The sequence below is a fragment of the Sylvia atricapilla genome, chromosome 6 (assembly GCF_009819655.1).
Source record: "Sylvia atricapilla isolate bSylAtr1 chromosome 6, bSylAtr1.pri, whole genome shotgun sequence".
NCBI classification, from domain to species: Eukaryota; Metazoa; Chordata; class Aves; order Passeriformes; family Sylviidae; genus Sylvia; species Sylvia atricapilla.
In genome coordinates, this window is record NC_089145.1 from 1073246 (window position 1) to 1096399 (window position 23154).

General features: G+C 46.1%; 1 protein-coding gene across 2 annotated transcripts; it reads left to right on the top strand.

Moving 5' to 3' along the window:
• Positions 1-1792: 1792 nt before the first annotated feature.
• On the top strand, positions 1793-20082 carry FBXO3 (F-box protein 3). Of its 2 annotated transcripts, none has more exons than XM_066320440.1 (11): positions 1793-1962; positions 3845-3934; positions 4382-4545; positions 6084-6198; positions 7783-7987; positions 8748-8793; positions 9891-9975; positions 10630-10752; positions 11147-11262; positions 11605-11795; positions 20010-20082. In XM_066320440.1, exons 1-10 carry the CDS (start codon positions 1853-1855, stop codon positions 11790-11792), a joined length of 1242 nt encoding a protein of 413 aa, XP_066176537.1. In that variant the 5' UTR covers positions 1793-1852; the 3' UTR covers positions 11793-11795; positions 20010-20082. The 2 variants fall into 2 exon arrangements, with proteins under 2 accessions (XP_066176537.1, XP_066176536.1); XM_066320439.1 differs by lacking the exon at positions 20010-20082 and adding an exon at positions 12910-13992.
• Positions 20083-23154: the final 3072 nt, after the last annotated feature.

A 23154-nucleotide genomic window follows, 5' to 3' on the forward strand; every position in this document is an offset into this window, starting at 1 on the left:
TCTCAATTCTGAGGGCTGAGGGATGAATTCTGAGTTCTGAGGGATGAATTCTGAGGGCTGAGCTCTCAATTCTGAGTTCTGAGGGATGAATTCTGAGGGCTGAGTTCTGAATTCTGAGGGCTGAGCTCTCAATTCTGAGGGCTGAGGGATGAATTCTGAGTTCTGAGGGATGAATTCTGAGGGCTGAGCTCTCAATTCTGAGTTCTGAGGGCCGAATTCTGAGGGCTGAGCTCTCAATTCTGAGGGCTGAGCTCTCAATTCTGAGTTATGAGGGATGAGTTCTGAGGGCTGAGTTCTCGATTCTGAGGGCTGAGCTCTCAGAGTGGAGTTTGGAGTTCTGAGGGTTTCACTCCTGGGTCGGAGTTCTGAGGGCTGATTTGGGAACCCCGAGGGCCGAATTCTGAGGGCTGATTTGGCAGTTCTCAGGGCAAATTTGGGAGTTCTAAGGGCAGATTTGGGAGCTCTGAGGACAGATCTGGCAGATCCAAGGCCTGGTTTGGGAGTTCCGAGGGCAGATCTGCGAGTTCCAAGGGCTGATTTTGGAGCTCTGAGGCCAGATCCGGCAGCTCCGAGGGCAGATTTGGGAGCTCCGAGGGCAGATACAGCAGCTCTGAAGGCAGATATAGCAGCTCTGAGGGCAATTCCTGGAGCACCGAGGGCAGCTCCCGGAGCTCTCAGGGCAGATACAGCAGCTCCGAGGGCAGCTCCCGGAGCCCCGAGGGCAGATTTGGGAGCTCCTAGGGCAGAAGGGGCAGCTCCGAGGGCAGATACAGCAGCTCCGAGGGCAGCTCCTGGAGCCCCGAGGGCAGACATAGCAGCTCCCAGGGCAGATTTGGGAGCTCTGAGAGCAGATATAGGAGCTCCGAGGGCAGATTCGGGAGCTCCGAGGGCAGAAAGGGCAGCTCCCAGGGCAGATTTGGGAGCTCCGAGGGCAGATCTGGCAGCTCTAAGTCAGATTTGGGAGCTCTGAGAGCAGATAGAGCAGCTCCCAGGGCAGTTCCCGGGGCCCCGAGGGCAGACATAGCAGCTCCGAGGGCAGATATAGCAGCTCCCAGGGCAGATACAGCAGCTCCGAGAGCAGATTTGGGAGCTCCGGGGGCAGATCTGGCAGCTCTAAGTCACATTTGGGAGCTCTGAGAGCAGATAGAGCAGCTCCCAGGGCAGATTTGGAGCTCTGAGGGCAGATTTGGGAGCTCTGAGGGCAGATTTGGGAGCTCTGAGGGCAGATATATCAGCTCCGAGGGCAGATACAGCAGCTCCCACAGGGCAGATATAGCAGCTCCCAGGGCAGATACAGCAGCTCCCTGAGCAGATTTGGGAGCTCTGAGGGCAGATACAGCAGCTCCAAGGGCAGTTCCCGGAGCCCCGAGAGCAGTTCCCGGAGCCCCGAGGGCAGATATAGCAGCTCCCAGGGCAGACACAGCAGCTCTGAGGGCAGATACAGCAGCTCCCTGAGCAGATTTGGGAGCTCTGAGGGCAGATACAGCAGCTCCAAGGGCAGTTCCCGGAGCCCCGAGAGCAGTTCCCGGAGCCCCGAGGGCAGATATAGCAGCTCCCAGGGCAGACACAGCAGCTCTGAGGGCAGATACAGCAGCTCCCAGGGCAGCCACAGCAGCTCCCAGGGCAGTTCCCGGAGGCCCGAGAGCAGTTCCCGCAGCCCCGAGAGCAGTTCCCGGAGCCCCGAGGGCAGATACAGCAGCTCCCAGGACAGCTCCCGCAGCCCCAAGAGCAGTTCCCGGACCCCGAGCGCACCCGGCGCCCCGCGGCCGGCCCGCACCCCGCCCCGGGCCGCGGCGCTGCGGAGCGCGGAGGGCGGTGCGCTGGGCGGCGCGTCCCGGGGACGTCTCGCAAGATGGCGGCGCCCCCGGACATGGAGCTTCCCGCAGCCCTGAGCCTGGAGCTGCTGCCCACCGACCCGCTGCTGCTCATCCTCAGCTTCCTCGACTACCGGGATCTGGTGAGGTACGGCCGGCCCGGGGCACGGCGCGGCCGCGGCGGGCCCAGTGCTCCCCGGGCTGTGCGGGGAAAGGGTTTGCCTGCCGCCGGAGGAGGCGCTGAGGGAGGACACGGCCTGAGCACCCTTCCTTTCCAGCAGCGGCCAGCTTTCCCTGTACATTTCCTTATATTTTTCCTTTCCCCCCGTCCTTATACCTTCATATTTCTAACAGAATGAAACGTTCTCTTTTACTGAGAAGGCGGTGAGGCCCTGGCACAGGGTGCCCAGAGGAGCTGTGGCTGCCCCATCCCTGGAAGTGTCCAAGGCCAGGCTGGATGGGGTTTGGAGAAACCTGGTCTAGTGGAAGGTCTCACTGCTCATGAGGTTTAGGTCCCTTCCAACCCAAACCATTCGATGAATCTGTTTTTCTCTCCCCCGTTCTCTGTTTGTACCTAGATGAAGCAGTAAGTTTGTGAATTCAGTATTTCCCCGAAGCTTGTGTTTCTGCGGGCGAACGAAGGGTGGTCTTGTTGCTAGTAAATGTATTCCGCTGTTTGAAGTAAACCAAACAAAACGAAACAGGGTGAATTTTCGAGGTATAAAGCTCGAATGGAAGTGGCAGGTGGCTGAAGGGTTTTGAGTCATACACTGAAGATGAGAGTGTGGTTTTGGGTAAAACCTCAGCAGTCAAGTGCAAGGTTTGGCAGTGATTGAGACCGCAGTGTTTAATCAAAGAGGGAGGAATAAGCGTAAGAAGGAGACAGAATATTACAAGAAATGTGGGGCGTTTTGGTTTTTTTATGACCCCTAATAAATATTAGTTAAGAATGGCAAGGATCTCAGGGAGGATTCTGTAGGGATATCAGCAAAAAAAGACATTAAGCATAAACAAAAAAACTAAACCAGCTGTTGTGGTGGCCCTTTGATACCAGATCATGTCCCAGTTTGTTCTCTATTGTTTGTGTAATTAGTGAGAATGGCTTTATTTGCACTTTTATCACGTTTGAAGCCACATGTTCCTGTGGTGACTTACTCCTTTCCGGAATTTACAGGCTTGATTGATAAACACCAACACAGTAGTTTTCTGCAAGGGCTTTTTGACTTTGGGATGTTTCAGTTCCCCACCTCCCCCCAAAAAATTACAAAAAATCCCCATGTCATGAAATTTTTGCTCAGCCCGATGTACAGGTGTGAAGTGAACGTGTTTGTGGAGATGTGGATGGAAAGGGTAACGTCAGGGAACAGAAGATAATCACTTTGTTGAGGTTGATCTTGAGATACTAATACAATTCTAGTTGAAACAGTTTATGAAACCCCAAAAAGCAGTCACTGGGACCTTGTTTGGTACCCTCATTTGGGGTATTTAGGTGTTAATCCCAGTGGCACTGTAGAACAAGCTACCAGAGGAAGTGATGTTACCACATCTACACTAATGGTGTCTTTTGGAGACTTTCTTCTAAGTTTGTTATTTAAATAATTTAGAGTGGAAAGTAAGTTTGTGATATTCTGTATGCTTTCTGTAGCTTGCTGTGGAAAAGATAAGGCAGAGCCTGAACATCCAGATAAAAAGGGATTTAAATCATTGCTAGCCTGTGCTACTGGAAGTGTCTTCCTCTGGTGGAGTAGAGTCATGCTGGAATCTTTCAGGCACTGTTTACTCTGGTGTAGGTCTGCAGGGTGACCTGCTTTACAAAAGTACTTAATTGCTGCCGGTTCCTTAAGTGTGTGGAAAAGTAGTTCATGAATTACACAACTGTGATGAAGAGCTTTAACCATTGTCAGCACAGCTCTAAAAGGACAGTTAAATAATTTTCAAACTCCGCATTCATCTCGTGAGAGTGTGATGCGTGATACAGCATTTCTCTGTTTGTTCTGCTGCAATCACATTTAATGATTTTGTATTTATAGCTGCTGCTATTTGAATCGGAGATTAAATCAGCTATCAAGCCATGACCCACTGTGGAAAAGACACTGCAAAAAATACTGGCTTATTTCAGAGTAAGTGGGATTTTTAAGTTTTTTTTTTCCTATGAAAATGACTTTCTAAGACATGCTGTTCAGCTGATTTTGAGTCCATCTTTCATCCAGCTCATACTCTCAGCTTCTCCGTAGCTGAGAAAAGCTGAGTACTGAAGGATGTGAATTAGCTTTTCACCAGCTCTGAGGTTCACTACCAGACAGAGCTCTGTTCAGAAGGCACTCTGTGTAAAGCAGTATTGTTTCTGAATTTTCCCCTAAGTACCCCAAATGTTTCCTAGTTCTGTTCCAACTTGCTGCTGAATAGATGCTGGAATTAATTGAGTTTGTGTAGCCTCACGTGGCACAGAGCGTTCCTGGGTTAATGTTATGCATCCCGTTGCTGCCAAAGAAACAAATCCCAAACTCCTGGGCTTCGGGAGGCTCTGGAAGCTGCCGTTTGAACGCGTTTTCTCCGTGTCCCCTCAGCGAGGAGAAGAGCCGGCGGAACCAGGGCTGGAGAGCCATGTTCATCAGCACCTACCGTGATCTAGGGAGATACATCCACTACTACGCCACTCTGAAGAAGGCCTGGGATGACCTGGAGCAGTACTTGGGGCAGTGGTGTCCGCGCATGATTGGCTCTCTGAAAGGTACCCCGGCACACCCAGCCCTGCCTGTCAGCAAGCCTCCTGCTGCCTTCCTGAGAGGCCTGTGCCTTCATTAGCAGGCTGTCAGGTAGAGGTGCTCTCCCTCCCTTGCAAACACAGTCCTTGCCCAGTTCCTGCTGATCCGCAGAGTCCCTGAAATCGAGGTGATTTTTTGTTTTTTTCGAGACCGCTTTTAGGTTGCTGTGACCTATTCTATATTTTTTGGTTTTTTTTTAGTGTAGTAACTCCATTGCTTCAAGGACCTGCTAGTGGGATTTTATTCGTGGAGTTTTCATAAGACCTCGTTAAAACGCTGTCACATGAAAGCAGAAGTTTTAATCTGAGGCCAAACAAAAAGGATCTTACTGGGTTCTGCTGTTTTTCTGTAGGTCTCACGGTGGTCTAGTGCTGGAACAATAGCTTTTCCTCTTTTTATCACTCCCCTCCAAGATTCTTTTTTTCAGTTTCAGTTTGTTTTTTAATACTTGAAGTACTTCCAGTGTTCTAGGTCATAAATCACAGCTACAGTGGGCTTTTCTGGTATAGGGGGCAAAAAAGCTTTTCCACTTTCAGCTGCATTTCAGTTTTCTGTATGAAGCTGACTTCTGGACCATGATGGCTGATTTAACCTGATCTGTGAAATCAGGAGACAAATGATCTCTTAGAGACAATATTAAGGGACAGATTACCTCTTTCCTGTTTAAATCTTGCACTTTCTTGGTTTGCTTGGATAGTGCTGGATTCTTACGTTTTGCTAAGTGTTTTTCAAGATAGAATGTGAAACTTTTATTTATGTACAGAAAGACAAAAATAAATTTCAAATTACCAATTCCCACTCTCACATAATGATGGCAGGTTTTAGATAAAATTTAGGCCTTTTTCATACCTCTTGTAAGGGATATTGTTTCAATGAATTGTTAAATTATGTCCTGTTAATCAAACAGATAATAAGTATGAAAAGGGTTTTTAAAAAATGGATTGGAACAGACCACAGAGGCCACCCAGTAGATTTTTTGCTGAAAATGAGAGTGTTGGAACCCCCCTGAAATGCATGTGGAAATGCAAGAATAGTTCTTCTCCACCCCTTTGTGTAGTTGATTTGAAAATCCCCCTTTCACAACCCATTTATTGCTTCAGATTCCAGGTGAATGGGAGCTGCAGCCAGCATTTCTTTGTCACTGATTGAACTGGAAACTGAAAGAAGCAACCCTTAGGGTGATGAAAGAGTAAAATCAATACTGCCCGAGAGCTGTAACTGGGACTCAGTTATTGGCAGTGTTGTGGGGAAAAGGTTCATTCCACTTTATAAACATTTGCTGCTTTCAAGCCTGTTGAGGTTGCACTGGCCTGAAATTGGTGCTGTGTTAAATGATCAATTACAGTCACCATTTTCCTTTCAAATTTGTGTGACGCTCGTTGTGTACCACCCAGCATACAGTAAAGCCACCAGATACTGGCCTGAGTCCACAGTGGTTGGCTGAGGGGGTTTCCAGATTCCATGGTTTGTGTTTGAAACACCTGAGCTATCCTTTCTTTTGCAGAGAGCGTGAGGGAGGAAGATCTGGATGCTGTGGAAGCACAAATCCACTGCAAACTCCCCGACGACTATCGGTGCTCATTCCGTATCCATAATGGGCAGAAGCTGGTTGTTCCAGGGTAAGGACTGAAAGCTGCCTACAAAGTGGTAATTCCTGCTGTATTTCTTGGACACTTCACTTACTCAAAGGTGAAATGTCCCCTGAACAGGATAAATGAAGCATTTAAATGTATTGTGACTGAGTCACTGCTTAAGTGACTCTTCCAGAATTGGCTGTCTTCTAATCTTGGAGGTAATTAGAAGCCCAGTGTGGTTTTCTAATTGCTCAAATTACTCTTACACTTCCCCTTTTCCTAGTGAGAACCCTTGTCCATTTTTTGCAACAACTCTAACCTTCCAGCTGTTACACTTTTAATCATAGCACTGCAAGTTGCTCCCCTGAAGTCTGGCTTTGTATTACAGAAGTAAATTAGCCCTCTGAACTCTTCAGGCTTCACTCTTTAATAATTCTTTTACTCTTTAAAATGGTTAGGGAATGACTTAAAACCAGTTAGTCATATGAAGGTAGAATCAAATTTTCAGTCCTTCAAATTAAGTTTTCTCAGTAGAAGATTTTGCTATTTTATGCAGTTTTTGCAGTGAAAAAATTCCCTTTTACATTGAGGTTAGAAGGCTGATGACCAAAGTTTCTGGTATTTCCGCTGTAGAAAAATAGGGTGTTTGAAGCACCTGATAAAGTGCTGCAAACATAAGCAAAAGATGGAAAACTGCAGCAAATCTTTGCAATGTCTGTAGGGAGGAATGCACTCATATTGCTTTGCCAAAGCCTTCACTCGTAAAGAAGGTGCAGCTTCCTCCAATTCAAGTGTTTTATGTGCAGAAAAGATACAGGAAACTGTTTTATGTAGCCATAAGGATGATTTCTAGTTCTGTTTTCCAGGAGAGACTTTAAAATGTTCTAGACAGGAGATAGGTGCCCTGTTTCTGTAGCTCTCCAATGGTGCTCTGCAGGTTGTGTGCTTCCTCTCTTGCCCCTGTTTCCCTCCCGTGAAGCCTCTGCTGCCATGATGTGGCTGTGGAGGCTCTGGGGAAGTCTCCCAGCCTGGAGAAAGGCTGCCAGGGGGAGGTGTGGTCCCACTGCTGGGGGATGAATACTGGGAAGATCAGGGGCAGGCAGTGGGAGTTTGTACAGCAGGTTGTTAGGTCAGAAACTGAAGCGATGCGGGACTTGTCCTCGTTAGATGCTTCAGGTTTCTGTGTTAGGGTGTTGGCACTGCTTCTGTAGAATGTCTGCCTAATTCCAGGCCAGGCTTCCTAAGGAGAAAGGGGAATGGAACCTGTTGCCCAGGATGGGATCAGCTCTTAGCATGCTGACATGTTGCAGCTTGCACCTGAGTCGCTGCTTTCATAACACCAGTGGAAGCTGAGCATCTGGCAGGAATTTACATCTCATTTGCCTTTGCCTGGTGTTCCCAGCTGGGAGCGTGGGTGTGGAGTGTACACTCAGGTTTGGGTGATGCTTACACAAAGCTTGGGTGATGTGAGCTAATGACCTAGCTCAGCATACGGATATTTGACTTGGATTTCACCTCAGCCTAATATGCACCTAGAGCATTGAAAGAAGCAGTTTACAGAGGTTTCCCAGCCAGCCTTGCCTTGTGAGTGACGTCAGCTGTTTGTGTCCCTGCTTTTGCTGTTCCCAGCCTGATGGGAAGCATGGCCCTGTCGAACCACTACCGCTCCGAGGACCTGCTGGACATCGACACGGCGGCCGGAGGCTTCCAGCAGAGGCTGGGGCTCAAGCAGTGCCTGCCCCTCACCTTCTGCATCCACACTGGCCTCAGTCAGTACATGGCCCTGGAGAGTGTGGAGGGACGGAATAAATACGAGATCTTCTATCAGTGTCCGGTAAGGAAGATGTGTTCGTGTTGCCCCGTGTACTTTTGTGCTCATGGGTAGTGCAGGAGCCTCAGGGGGAAGCTGGAGCTGTGAATTCAGTGGGCATGGGAGCACTCATGGGGACTGCTGTGGTTTTGAAAACAAACCAAGTGAGAGGCTCTAAGTCAGAAATAAAATTTAATGAGAAGAAAAGGAAAATAAAATAGAATAAAATAAAATAAATACAAAAAGAAAAACCAGTGACAGAGTCAGAATACAACCTGATCAGGGTGATGGAAACAGTCCAGACGAGGTGGTCTTCCTGAAACAGAAATCTTGTAGAAAGGTCTGGTAGCTCCGGTCCTCTGGGAATCCAGTGGGTGAGGGCTGCTTCTACTGTCCCAAATCCCAGCTTATATCCAGGTGAGAATGCTTGGCTCTTCCCCGTGGACGGAGCATCTCACAATGGGATGATGAGTCATACAGGAGGTTCTTGATGGCCCATTAAAGAGAGAGAACTCCCAGAGGGAGTTATCTGTGAGTCATGCACAAGGCATTGATGGGCCATTAACTGAAGATGGTGATAGAATACACCCTAAACTACAACCCAGGACAGGGACAGGCACCTGAGTGTGACATGTCTGAGGATCTGACTGCGACTACAGTGATGTGTCAAGCAGCCAGACTTCAGGTTTAGTGAATATAGGGAAAGTGTTCCCCGTGTTATTTAAATTTTAACCTTGAAAGTCCAGTGCTCTCTAATACATCCTTACACTTCTTTCCCTTGCAGGACCAAATGGCTCGCAATCCCTCTGCTATTGTTATGTTCATTACAGGTAACACTTTAGATTAAATATTCCAAATAAAATAGTGTGGAATCATATTTAGAAGTATTTAGAAGTATTCTACTTCTACAACATATTTAGAAGTATTCCACTTGGCTTAATCTTGACTTACCATGGGGTGGAGGGGAAGTTCCATACACAGCATTTCTCTTGGCGTTTTGAAGGTGGCAGGTAAATAGATCCACTTCCCCCATTTAGAGCTACTCTAAACAAGGTTTGCATTTTGTGGATTAGTGGTAGAAGGGAAGATAATAAACTTGGAGTCCCTTAGAATTCCAAAAGATCAAAGGACAGCGCACACAGCTCATGCTCCAAGGAATAAGTGGTAAGTACATTTAATCTAACAGGAGTGGGAGTACTTGATAACACATCAGAGAAGGCAAGGGTAATCATTTTTTGGTAGCTTAGCTTCAATCCAGTTTTGAATCACTAATATTGACAAACAGTTTAACTTTATACCTTTCTGTTGAACTCTAAATTGCAATGCTTGGAAGATTTATGGCTGAGAAATTCTTGTGCAGAGAGCTGGTATGTGAAACTCTCTTCTTTGAGAATTAAATGTGACAGCGTGAGTGTCTGCTAAGCAATCAAGCTGTTCCAAAATAATGGCTGTGGGTGTATGAAAAGCTGTTCTCAGACAATGGCTGCAAGTGTATAAAATCCCAGAATGACATACAGCCTTAGTCTTCTGAGGTTGTAGAGGAGTGCAGAGAGTGTCTCTATTATATCCTCCTTTTTAAAGGAGAGGAAATGCTGCAGTGTTTTTTAGAAGCTTTTAATATGGAATCCAAATGATGAGACCCCACTCAAGGCCCTGATTACAACGTTAAATACTTAGCTAAGAGATTCTTTGTTGGCTGTGTCATTTCTGGAGGATGCAGCCTGAACTCTTTAGTTCATAATTGGTTTCTCCAAATGATCCTTGTTGGTAGAATGATCTGGAATATTGACTGACTCATCTCAGTAAGCCTGAGAATTTTTTATAAAAATAATCAAAGCTTTAGACTTTTTCTTTGAAGTATTCACTGTAATGTGCTTAGTGGTAAACTTGCCCATCCTTAGCAATGCTTTTCTTCCTTGGCATCTAGGTACATCTTACTTGGAATGGTTTACATCCTATGTAAACAAAGTTGTCACTGGGGGTTATCCTATCATCAGAGACCAGATTTTCAGGTATTGTGACTGGGATTTGCAACCTCAGTGCCAGGTTCTGGTGCTGCTTCTACACATGCTCACCTCTCCCCAAGTAGTTTTGGGGGTCTGATACAAAAGCTGGGGAGAGAAGGAGGTCTGTGAAACTACTGGAAATAAACACATAAACCAGAGTGCTTAAAGTAACTTTATTTTTAAATCGGAATCTTCAGAGCTTGTAACTTTGCATTAATGGCACCAGAATTTTGCATTGTAAATAATCTGAAGTTTTAGCGAACAACATCATATCTGTTCTGTGTGCTATGAGTGTGTTTTTGGTGCAGGACTGTTCAGAGTTATTAAAAACCAAATGTTTCAGCTAATTGGTCTCTTTATTTAGTATGTAAATAAGCAGGACTTGTTCTGGTGTTTGGATCTTTATGCACTTGGGATTTCTTCTAAATACAATGAAGAGCCTTAATTCTGTCAAACCGGGATGCTGTGGAACCAAGTCGTTGGATCTGTAAATAAATTTGCTGCTGGAGTTTCTAGAGCTTTTTTAAAATGACACATTCCTATTTAAACAAATGTTTTTATTGATATTAATCATTAAGAATAGCTAACCCCTTTATGTGTTCAGTTTTCTGTATAGGATGTGCAGAGCTGTCTGTAGAGTTAATGCTCTCCTCTCTGTAGGTATGTGCACGATAAAGATTGTGTTGCTACCACAGAAGATATCACTGTGTCTGTGTCCACCTCTTTCCTACCAGAACTCAGTTCTGTACATCCACCACATTATTTCTTCACTTACAGAATCAGGTAAAAATAACTGAATTCATTCTTACAGTGCAGGATAGACCTGTGGAATGTTCAAAGCAAATTTATGCACAGCATTCAGAAATGTTGGGAAATGAACAGGAGGTGTACAACATGCTGTACTTTTTAATAAAATAATCCTAATCATTACTTGGTCAGGTTCACAAAGTATACAAATGGGTAATTGCTGAAATACACTGATGAGTGAGGGAAAGAAGTCACGAGCAGTTCTTGTGATTTAGAAAAGGGTAAAAGACAGTGAAGCAGGGAGATGGATGCTGCCAGCTGACTTGGGTTACCTTAGTGGGTGTTTTCTTTTCTCAGTCTGCTTGGTGATCCCAGGGGCACTGAGGCATTTCTTGAAAGGAATGTATTAAGTATGTTCTTTGGCTTCTAGAATTGAAATGTCCAAAGATGCCCTTCCTGAGAATGCCTGTCAGCTGGAGAGCCGATACTGGAGAATAACAAATGCCAAAGGTGATGTGGAAGAAGTCCAAGGTCCTGGAGTAGTTGGTAAGTGAAAAATTACTGGAGAGAGGATTTAATGTTCTTGTTATTAAAATTCTCTCACTGTCTGTTGGTCAGGTTGTGGGGTTCGTATCAAAATCACAGAAAATGAGATGTGTCCATCTGTTTTGGCTTTCGAGTTGTTTTGTGAGGGGTATCTGAACATCCTGCTGCTTAACCCCTCTCTGAGTTTTTATAATAACCATAATTGCTGAGCATCCATTTATGCATCCACTGGAGCACAAATTGATCTGCCTGAGTCTGTTGTGGACTGCAAGTCCTGTAGCAACTGCTACATGCTAGTTCTCCATCAGTTGTTACTATTGTGATGTAATATTTTCCCCACAGGAGAATTCCCAGTTATCAGCCCAGGGAAAGTGTACGAGTACACCAGCTGTACCACGTTTTCCACCACCTCTGGATACATGGAGGGCTACTACACCTTCCACTGCCTCTACAACAAGGACAGATTCTTTAATGTCACAATCCCAAGGTTTCATATGGTGTGTCCAACCTTCAAGGTGTCTACAGCATGAACGGTAAGCAGAGATCCAGCTGGATAAAACAAACCCCAACATTACAAAAACGACAAAAATTGTGGTGCTGAATAGTGTTCATATTGCTGATTCCATACAAAACGTGCCCCATGATTCAGAGCTCCTCACTGGTGCCTGCAGACCTGGCATTGCATGAGGTGCTTGGGTTTCAGAGCTCCCTCCTTGGTGGGAAGCACACTCATTAATTTTAGCCATAATAATCTATCTGCTCTATTCAGACATGCTCCAGTTAATGACAGTTTAAAAACTGTAGAGTGCATTAGTTGTGTGATTAGATGAAACATTGGAGTGCATCTGTGATGTGCATTAGTTCTTGCTGAAAGTGCATTTCATAAAGTCACTTAATGACTTTTCGAATCGCCAAGACACTTCACTTGCTGTTAATTACAACGTAGTTTTACTTTGGAGATTGTGGGTTAATTACATCCTTTCTCCCTTTTCTTTGACACATTTAGAGAAGAGCTCTTGATTTATTTTATCCTCAGTTTTTGAGCAAGCACTGAGGAGCTGTGAGCTTTCCTCAGGAGCAGGCAGCTGCTTGCACACCATGACAGGTTTATCCCAGGATTTGACTCATTCCCAATGGCTCTAACAGTAAATGCCCAGCAGATGTCGTGCTTCTTACCGAAAATGACATCTCTTAACTCTTGCTTACCTTTTTAGGAGTTGTAACTGTCTTCCTGTCTAACTTCCTTCCCTTCAGCTGACTGGAAAAAGTAATTTTCTCTGTTTTTCTCTGTTGCTCCACCCCTGTTTCAGAAGTAGTAATGACCGTTTTGTTTTCAAGTTACTTTAGTAAAAGACAACCTAAACCACCAAGAAAACGGGTACAGCTGAGCTACTGAACTGTGTGGCTTTACATAATTGTAGGTATGGAATATTGAAACCCAGTGGATCTTAGGGAGTGAAAGGTCAGGTGGTTCAGCAAAATTACCTCTGTTGCAAATTCGGCTTGATTTTAGGACACAGATCACAATGTCTGCTTCAGCTAATGAGCGTGATAACGCAGCCCAGATTCTTCTAGGCAATTGTTAGTGCTTTCTTACAATCACTGGAAGGGAAGATTTTATTTAAACCCGGGTGTGTTTTGGATTAGGCAACAAATCCTAATGAATCTGCAGTGGATGAAGACCAAGATTCCACAGGCACCGATGACTCCTGAGATCCATGGAGAGTGTTGGACATTCCTGCACCCTCTGGATGCTGCCCATGGGATTTTTTTCCCAAACAAACTGTTTGCATAAGGTGAACTCTTTGGGGCTAGTGCATAGGAATATTTCTGACTGTTGTAAATGAACTCTGTTGCACATCAGGGTAACTAGCATGAATGTTGGTGCCAGTTCTCATCTTCATTAGAGTATAACTTCTATTTCCCTGGTTTGGAAGTGGGCAAAGAGGGAGGAAAACAGGGGGAGGGAGAGGAAGGTGTTTGGGCTTTGTTCACTTTTTTCTGAAGTGTGAAACAGCTTGATAGTCCAAGGTACTCATATCTTACATTTTTAAAGTCTTGCCTATTTATTTATGATCATACTGCAGATATGGTGTGGGGCTTTGCTTTTACACAAAGCATTAAAAAGGGTGTATCCTGTTGTCCTTGAGTTGTCTGGTGAGTTTCTGCTCTGGATAACTGCTGCTAAGAATGAAACTTGCAGTTTGGTCTGAATATCCCATTTGGGTGAGATTAAGTGCTGTTATGCTATTTTTTTTTTTTAATTAACACATAGTAACAGCAAAAAAATTCTGGTCATCAAAATGTATGAATTAAGAGTGAAACTGGCCTTATTTTTAGACAATCTGTCTGTCAGCTGTATTTTATGCTAAGTGACTCTGACTGGAGAATGCCTCTGGGAATGTAGTGTCCATGCATAATCTGCCACTCATTAGCTAAGGAGTTTCTCAATGACTACAGAGTATGGATTTGTAAATATGTTTTGAGGGTTTTTTTTCCGTTACATGATGTTTGGTATTGTCATAGGTGACAGATTTATGTTATGTATCATGTTTTCCTGAGCCCTGGATGGATTTTTGTAACTGAATAAAAAATAAAAGGAAAAAAAAAAAAAAAAAAAGAGCTGGCAGAGCAGCAGATGATTAGAAAATTTATATTTAAAGAAGTATCTGTTTGCTTTATCATTTTAATTTTGTTTCTGTTGTCATTAATAAACAACTTTACTGCCTCTTTTGTTCTCAAGTGCTACATGGGACTGTTTTTGCCAAGACTTGAGCAGTAATTCTGTGACCAGCAGTGGTGTAGTCAGTTCTTTTGACAGCCAGAATTTGTTGATTTTAAGAGGTAGGCTGGTATATTGTGGTTACAGCTCAATTTTTCCATTATTGACTAATTTCCAGATTGCTCTTTTTTTTTGCAAGTCCAGGTATTGGATTCTTCACGTGCTCAGCTTTCGCTGGTGCATTTTCCACAGTGACACAAGGTAGAAAAATACAGAGTCTGATCCCTACAGCAGTTGTTAGGTGAAACATCTCCAGAAACAAAACCCTCACAGGAGTCACACCACCACTGAGTTGCTGGAGTGCTTCCAGAACACGAGGATTTTTGAGGATTACCACACCGTTGCCTGCAAGGGATAAGAAACTGCCACAAAAGTTTTGTCCAGGATCAGTAGGAGAAGGTTTTAGTGGAAGTAGAACTTGCTGCAGGGTTGTGTGTTTCTGAGGACAGAGAACCCTCATGGTGGGAGGCTGTTCTTGGGATGTTTCCTTCCAGGATCTCTATGTTCTGGTGCAGAGGAATCAGCTCAAGGGCATGGGACTCTACACAACAGACATTGGCAGTTTCACTCATTCTTGGGGGGTGGTTCTCCCTTGGATTGTTACAGATGAGCTGGGATTCTTGCTTGTGACTGAGTTCAACACTTGTGGCAGCTGTTAGGAGCACGAAAGGACAAGGCAGGCCAGCAGCAGGTCAAACAGGAAAGCTCTATTTTATTTTTCTGACTCCATACATATACAATTTTACAAACAAGCTAAGATTGGCTACACAGATAGCCACTTCTTCGACCTTGTTGGTGAACATCACCATCAATCAACTTTCTCCTCCCAGAGGAGAAGAATGCAAACAAAGATAATTTTTGTAAAAACATACATTGTTTACTTGAAGCTGCGTGAGAACAAGATGCAAACAGTGAAAAGCAGGCAAACTTGAGGAAACACTTGCTTTTTTTTGCAGCTGTTTTAGCACAGGGTGTGTTGCCTGGAGCTGCCAGCAGTGCTGCAGCTCCTCATGATGGGCATCTGAAGTGGGGCTGAAGCCAGTAGCTCTCCTCACCCCTCCCAAGAGGGGTGAATCACGGAATCATGGAGTCCATGTGAAAAATGAAGAGGTTGGTGATGTTTGGCAGCACTGCTGCACTGTGGGAGTATTCACTGAGCAGCAGGAGAGAACTGAATGGGGGTCTGTGAAAAACGAGATTCACTTTGTGAATTTTAAGAAATAGGTTTAATAAAAGATAAGACAATTAGGAGATTAAAAAAAAGCAAAGTATGGCTGGCTAGTGGGGTGACTTGGCATTCAGCCAAGTCCACACCCTGCTATTTCAGAGACTTTCTTTAAATACCCTTTCTATTGTATCAATCTGCTGACTATTTTTCCATAAACCAGTTTCCATATTCCAGGAACTGTTTTGCATGGCCCCTCCTTGGGTGTGCCTTTTTAATCTGCGTGTTTCTGGGCTGTGTCTTCATCATCACCTCCAGCTTGGGCCTTGGTCCGTGCTTTCTTCAGATGGGAGATGCTGATAGTTGGTGTATCAATAGCAGAGTCTTTTTACATGTTCACTGGGTGTTATCCCAGCCAAACAGACAGTTTTTAAACATACTATATCACTACTACCACTGTGCCTAATTTTCTTTACTAGCAGCAGAAATAAAAACTTACATCCTTACCACAGAGTTATTAATCATATAGCACACACCTTGGGGAAAAGCAAACTTTATAATAGTCATTTATAACAGGTCCCACACTGCTCTGGGTGAGCACAGGTGTGGGGCAGGTGCCACTGCAGTGCCTCTGGCTGCCCAACACTTCCTGTAGCCACTGGAATCATGGGAATGTCCTTGCTTTTGGGGCTGTCCTGCAGGCTCGGCCTGAAGCTCTGCCACCTTCTCCTGCTTGGGCTTAGGACTTCACCTGGCCAGGTAAAACCAGCCTCGCTGAACACCTGTAGACAGCTTGTGGTGAAACCCTGGCACATCCAACACTGACATGTTCCTTTTTCTGTTCCTATGCTCTCAGTCTTTATAATTGCTCTGTAGGATTCCTTCGTATTTGTGGGATTTTGCTGGCTGCATGGTTTCATGGGAGGGGACCTTTCGCCAAAATTTCTTTGCTGTGACTGCATCACAGAGAGAAAAACAAGTGGTGTACGAGCCAGTCAAATTTTAAAAGAGCCAGCTGAGAGCTTCTTTGCTAGTCATTCCAGTGTTCTGGTGCTGGTTGTATTTTTTTCCTCTAATTGTTTAACTTCTCAAAATGTATGCAAGGAATTTAAGATGAAAAATTCCATAAAATGGGAATAGCATTTATCTGTGATACACATAAATGTGTGCTCTGCTGGAGGGACTGTTGCCAGATTTTGAGAAAGAACAGGTAAATACTGACTGTGGCTGAAGTTCATGTTCCCAGTTCCTCATCTAAGTGCATTAATACGGGATTTTTTTTCTATCATATTAATTGAGAGGATTCTCATTTAATAAGCTGCATTCTGTAATCCACAAACTTCTTACTTTTACATCCCTTTGCTTTTATTTATGGCTTAAACGGAGGCAAAATCTTTTAGACAGAAGGTGATATGCTGAGCTGACTGGTAACCAACACACCAAGAGAATCTGATACAAGTTCTGAGTGATTTAGGTTTGCTTTAGGTTTAGTAAGTAAATTGGCCATTTAGATGGGGTGACAAAAGTAAATCTAAGAATCTTTTCAAAATATAACTGAGAGTTTAACAGGTTTTTTGTACTGTCCTCAAGACAGCATTGAACTTTTTTTCTAGATCGCCCTGCATCTAAGCATTAGTAAAATACTTTTGGGGTCCTCATTTCTATTGCTCTTCAATGTTTTCCTGGGTTGTGAATGTTTAAATCTATATTCAGGTACCTCTGGAGGAACGTGCCGTTTTCTACCCCTGGTTTTTCCTTTGTGTGCTCTAAAACTCTGCGATGTGTTCATTAATCTATTAACTCGTAGCATGAGCTAATCTGGGAAGACCTTGGAGCCCCTTCCTGTAACTAAAAGGTCACAAAGCTGGAGAGGGACCTTGGTTTAAGGGCCTGGAGTGGCAGGGCAAAGGGCAACGAGTTTTAAGCGACAGAGGGTATGTTTTAATGGGACACTGGGAAGAAATTACTCAATCGGAGCAGGGTGAGGCGTTGACGCAGGTTGCCCAGGGCAGCTCCGGCTGCCCATCCCTCCGGTGTTGAGGCAGGACCCGGCGCTGCAGCTGCCTTCCAGCCGCGGCCGTGCGGGGCTGTGACACGGCGGGGACGGCCCCGTGACACTGGGCGAGGCTGGCAGCCGCGCCGCCGGGCGTTTTCCCGGCTGCGGGCAGCGCGGCGGCAGCGTTCCGGCCCCGCCCCGGAGGCGGCACCGCCGGGACGGGAACCACCGCGGCGGCAGCGCCGCGTCCGGTGTCCGCTGCCCGCGCACGGCAGGCTCTGCCCGGGGAAGGTGAGCGGGACGCGCCGGGGGGAGGAGAGCGGGGAGAAGGGCGGCATTTCTCGGCGGCCGCCGGCGGCGGGGGACGGCGTTGGGGTGGCACCGTGCGCTCGGCCCGTGTGCCGCGGCCGTGCCCTGAGTCACGGCGGCCGTGCCCTGAGTCACGGCGGCCGCACCGCAGTGCGCTGAGCGGCCGGGCGCGGGGCCCGGGGACCGAGCGGGCGGGGGAACGCGGCACCGCGGCACCGGCACCACCGGGCCCACGGTACCGGCACCACCGGCCCCACGGTACCACGGCACCGGCACCACCTGCCCCACGGTACCGGCACCACCGGCCTCACGGCACCGGCCTCACCTGCCCCACGGTACCCGGCCCCACCTGCCCCACGGTACCCGGCACCACCTGCCCCACGGCACCACGGCACCGGCACCACCTGCCCCACGGTACCGGCACCACCGGCACCACGGTACCGGCCCCACCTGCCCCACGGCACCACCTGCCCCACGGCACCGGCCCCACCTGCCCCACGGTACCGGCACCACGGCACCACGGCACCGGCCCCACCTGCCCCACGGTACCGGCACCACCGGCCTCATGGCACCGGCCCCACCTGCCCCACGGTACCGGCACCACGGCACCGGCCCCACCTGCCCCACCGGCACAGGGCTCACGGCTCCCCGCAGGGATGCGGCTTGTGGTCCCCTTCCCTGTCCCCTCTCCGTGCTGTGATGTGCGCTGACAGCGGCAGCGGGTCTTGTCCCCCGCCCTCTCCCAGATGGGACTGCGGAGACGTTCTGTTTCACAGCCGGGCACCGAGCCTTCCGTGCCCTAGCAGTTGCTCTTTCTTGTCATTGAGACGGGTCGGAGGCTTGACTTAGGACTAATTTTGAAAATTCCGTTTAGGAGGTGTTTTCTCCTTTAATTTCTTGTAAGCCATCTTGTGAATCGGCGTTCGTATATACAGTAATTGTTTTCTAAAAGTCTGAATTTCCTGATGTCTTTCACAGTTACTCATTTCCCCAAAAACAGATGCATTGAATTACTGCTGTGTTGAATTACTGTTTTGCCGGCTCTGATGATTTTTATTCGTCTGCCTTACATTTATGCTGGTCGTGACTTGGTGTTGCTAAAAGGCAAGGCTGGTTTTGTCTGCTGACACATGGGCGACTGAGGACTGCTGGAAGATGGAGAGATTCCCAGGGTGGTTCTGTTTGCTATCCAGAAGGGCTCTTGCTGTACCCACCAGGCTGAACAGAGCTCCTGTAGATCCAGGTTACTGTGGGACGAGCTTCTGGCCTGGAAAGACTTCCTGCAAAGTTGTTTACACCAGGAAATAAGCTCATCTTCCACATTATGGTTTTGTTTTTTATAACTTCCCCTGTGCTCCACAGGGGAGCAGTAAATCATACAGAGAGGAGAAAAAAGACAGCGCGTTGTTTTTTTCAATCGTTGGATAGGGTTTGTTTGGGTTCTTTTGGATAGGTTTGGGGGTTTTGTTTGATGAGGTTTGGGGGTTTGTTATCAATATGAAAATTAATTAGGCTTAAGGCTGAGAAGCATTTAAATACTTTTTTGCAGTGAACCCATCTTTTCAAGTCCACAGTCACTGTCCTGGGAGGAAAAAGCTCCATGCTGACGTGGTTAAGGCCTGCCGTGCTAAAATCTTACAGCTGCAGGCAGAATTAAAGGCAGTGACTGTTTCACTGCGGTTTTATCGGCTGTAAAACTCGTTACCTGAATACCTTTAATATTTTGGAACCTTGAGTGCCACTTGGGCTTTGAAGACAAACATAATTCATGTCCCCATAGCACAGGTATGGTCCCTCTCTCCCTGCTGTGTCTGCTTGATGCCTCCTTGGAATATCCTACTCTGCAGCAGCAGAGGTTTTTTAGTGGGAGCTGTGATTGTAGCTGAGAGTCTGCGTGCAGAAACCTGTCTGAGAACTCCTGCTTTGGCACTGCCTTATGTTTAAAACATTCCTGACCCTCCCATCTCACTGCTGCCTGTGGATTGCAGCAGCCATGGAGACCTGAGCCACTGCTGCAGGCACTTGGTGAGTTATTGCCTGTGCCAGTCCCTCCGTGAGAGGGACAGATTTTGGGAGGGGAGAGGAGAGGCAAAAGCTCCTGTAGAGCAGCCAAACCTCTAGCAACCCCGTGAGAGAGGAGAAAGGAGAGCAGTCTGGCTCCAGGGTTACTGGGGAACTGCTGAAAGAGAGAAAGCATTTGAGACATTTCTTTTCGTTAGGTGCATTTGTAGCTGTGAGAAATTAGGAGGCCTGTTGAATGGTGTAATCAGAGAGGAGACCCGTGTGAGCCTGTCAGGGCTCAAATATCAGCTCTGAGAATAAAAATCTCAGAATAAAAATCCTCCCTTGGAAAGTGCAGTTATTCCTCTCTCGTGTGTTTCCCTGTTTTTCCTGGCCAGTGCTTTCAGTTTTATACTGTCTTGAAATCTCAGTTCATCACTGGGTACTTTTTAAATAGAATAAATTTGTAATACCTCTCTATGCTCTCAAATTAGGGAAGAAGCATGACCAAGATGAACTGCATCCTGCTGACCACCTGCATTGTTCTGATTGCTTTTTGTGGCTCTGGTGAGTAGAAGAGAGGGACTTTGTGGTTTTAGGTTATGACAGAGGCTGAGAAAATCATGGAAAAAAAAATACCAGAGGGAGGAAAAACAGTTAGAAAAGCCTGGATTATTTAATACCACCGTGGGGAATGTCACTAACCATCAAAGCAGGGTGCAGCTTCTGTTCTGATTGTCTCGGGTCAGGAGAGAGAATCGAGGGCAGGACGTGGTGAGGCTTAACACAACAGAAAACTGGTATTTTGCTGCTGGAAAATGGGATTCCTCTTGTGGGAACTGGAAACCAGCGTGTAGTATGAGAGGGGAAGGAGATGGAATTTAAAAAATGGATAGAATAAAACTCGGCTGCAATTATCTGTCATTGCCTGGGAAAGGCAGTCTTCAGGAGCAGATAAAAGGAGCAAACATTTAATACCTTGTTCTGCAGGCAGATAATGGTAAGTGTTTTAAAAAATGACATTAATACACACTTCAAGATGTGCCTACCAAAACTGCCAGCCTCAACTGGTGCACTGACACAAGCTTGTCAATTTTAACTGAAGTTTTGAGTTTAACAATTTTACCTGAAGTCTTGAGCTTAATAACCAGGCGTATGTTTCGTGACAGTCAGATGCAGATAAGTGATTATTTTTTTTCCCTTTTTAATGCTACTGCTACTGTCTCAGTAGTTTATTAGTCAGTGAAGATAAACCCTTGTTGTCTTAGGTTACACCTTAAGATGTTACCACTGTGACAACAGCCCTACCCTGTGCAAGACCAACAGCACCTGCTCACCGACTGAAGACACTTGCTTGCAGTTGAAATTTGGTATGTACAGCGTCCCACAGACCTAAAATAAACCCACTTGGATCAGCTTTCATTGCCTGCACACCTCTAATCTGCCCCTAGCATGCATTTCTCAGCCTCACTGGAAAGGAGCTTGCAAAATACTCTTGAAGGTCATGCTTATATCCAAGCAGTAATGTAATGATTTAGATAGGTGGGTTGTAGCTGTGCAGGCATGTACATAGATAGCTTTATATTCTTATTTAAAAAATAAGCAAACAAACAAACCAAAACCCACACGAGGGGTCTGGGAAAAAAAATAAAAGACAGCATTGAATTTAAAATACAATTTGTTACTCTTTGAAAACAGATAAAGCATGCGCAGCTCACAAAATAAAGCTGCGGATGAATGGCTCGGTCATTTAGGGATTGAAGCTGTTAAAATAAATTCTCTTTTCCTGAGAGTGAAGAGATTTTTGTCTTGGGAAGGACATCTTTAACTAGATCAGGTTGCTCAGAGTCTGGCCTTGAGTGTTTCCAGAGATGGGACATCCACCACCCTTGGACAATCTGTGCCAGTGTTTCACCACCCTTATCTACCCTTCTGGGTCTGTCTCCTGCACGTTCTCTGCTCAGAGCTTTGCCAAGTGCTGGCCCAGGCTGCTCAGGGCACTGCTGGAGCCCCCACCCCTGCAGGGATTTAAAGGCCTTGTGGATGTGGCACCTGGGGGTATGGGTTAGTGGATTGGCAGTGCTGGGTTAAAGATTGGACTGGATGATCTCAGAGTTCTTGCTCAGCCTGAGTGATTGTGTGAGTGCAGGCTGAGCTGGCTGGTGATGCCAGGTGTCACTCAAGCTCCACCCTGTATTTCCCAGTGGGTGAATCGGATACAGACTGCTAAATTCCTAGCGAAAGCCAATCGGGAAACTTCTAAACACCTGAACTTAAAAAAGCAAGGACATGGCTGGGGCAAAAAACAAAACTATAGGGCTGATGCTGGGGGCACAAATCCCCCCATGAACTACAGGACACAGGACTTTACAGAAAGTGTCCCTTCTTGGGAGGGTGAGAGGGCAAGCCCAGTGATCCCTCCCTGAAATTTCATGTCAAATCCTCATTCCTAGTTTGCTACAAAATGATGGGTACACTTTATACCTTACTAGCCACTGCCGTGCAGAGTGCTGTGGGTGTGACTGTGCTCAGACCTTCCACTCTGTACAGAATATTTCTTGGTAGGAGGTTTTGGCTGGGTTTGTGCAACATATTTCTGGGAGTGGGGTCGAAGAACCAGACCATGAAGCTTCTGCCTCCCTCCACTGGCCCTGATGCCTTGGCAGCACAGACCACAATTTCTCCACCCAATTTCTGTGTTTACACCATGGGCACTGTCACAGATTGAGCTTTGCCTTCTCCTCAGTGTTTTATTCTCTAACAGTGGCAGCCTAAGCGCTGCGTCTCTCTCCGTACCAAAAATGGTGTTGCTGTCAATACTCTCTTAATCTGTTTGAATTTTTTTGTTCAATAGGTAATTTGAGAACTTTCTCCTGCTGGAAGACATCCCAGTGCAGCGCCAGTCAAATTGCTGATTCCTTCCTGTTGGATAATTTTGAATACTTTTGTTGCCAATACGACCTGTGCAATGAGAGTGCAGTTACTGGGGTTAACAAAGCAGCCCTCAGTATTGCCTCTGTAATGGCCGTGTTATGGATGCTCCTGTAATAATCCTGATTTGTAAGCTGTCCTTTCAAGATGAAGTTACACAAAACCGTTAACTCTTTTCTATATTGCGTATTTTCAGCTCCTGTCCATAGGCAGAAACATTCCCTTGTAATTTTGTTTCTCGAGGTTCTGTCTGTTAAATCACTGTCTCCACTCGTGGGGAGGAGATGTGTGTTGTTACCAGTTATTGGGAGTTTTGATCTGTCCCCCTGTTAATGGGGAAGATCAGCTCTTGTGAAATTGTATTATCTTGTTTTTGGAGAACCTGGGCAAACTCCAGTGGCTGATGTGAAGGAGAAGGAACACCACAGCTTTTCTCCTGGAAACTGATTTTTTTTTTCCTGTCCCCTAAATTGTCATTATTTTTGCCTGGCATTTCTGTGGGTTTTGATTTGTTTTGCTTTGGATCCTCCTTGTCACAAACCAAGCAGTGGATTTGCCCTCAACACAAGAGGTGTTGGATCGTAAGTCTACCTTGCTGCAGTCTTTGTGATGAATATGGAAATAATCAGTTTCAAGTCATGTAAACACTTTGTTCCCAGCACTGTATCTTTTTCTTTCCTACAAGCCAATGATATAACCTTGTCAAGT

Bases quoted from the DNA above. Each gene is read 5' to 3' on its own strand.
- FBXO3 (XM_066320440.1), top strand. From the start codon at position 1,853: ATGGCGGCGCCCCCGGACATGGAGCTTCCCGCAGCCCTGAGCCTGGAG. The intron at 4,546-6,083 runs GTACCCCGGCAC...TTTCTTTTGCAG, and splicing joins CATGATTGGCTCTCTGAAAG to AGAGCGTGAGGGAGGAAGAT. The intron at 9,976-10,629 runs GTATTGTGACTG...TCCTCTCTGTAG, and splicing joins ATCAGAGACCAGATTTTCAG to GTATGTGCACGATAAAGATT.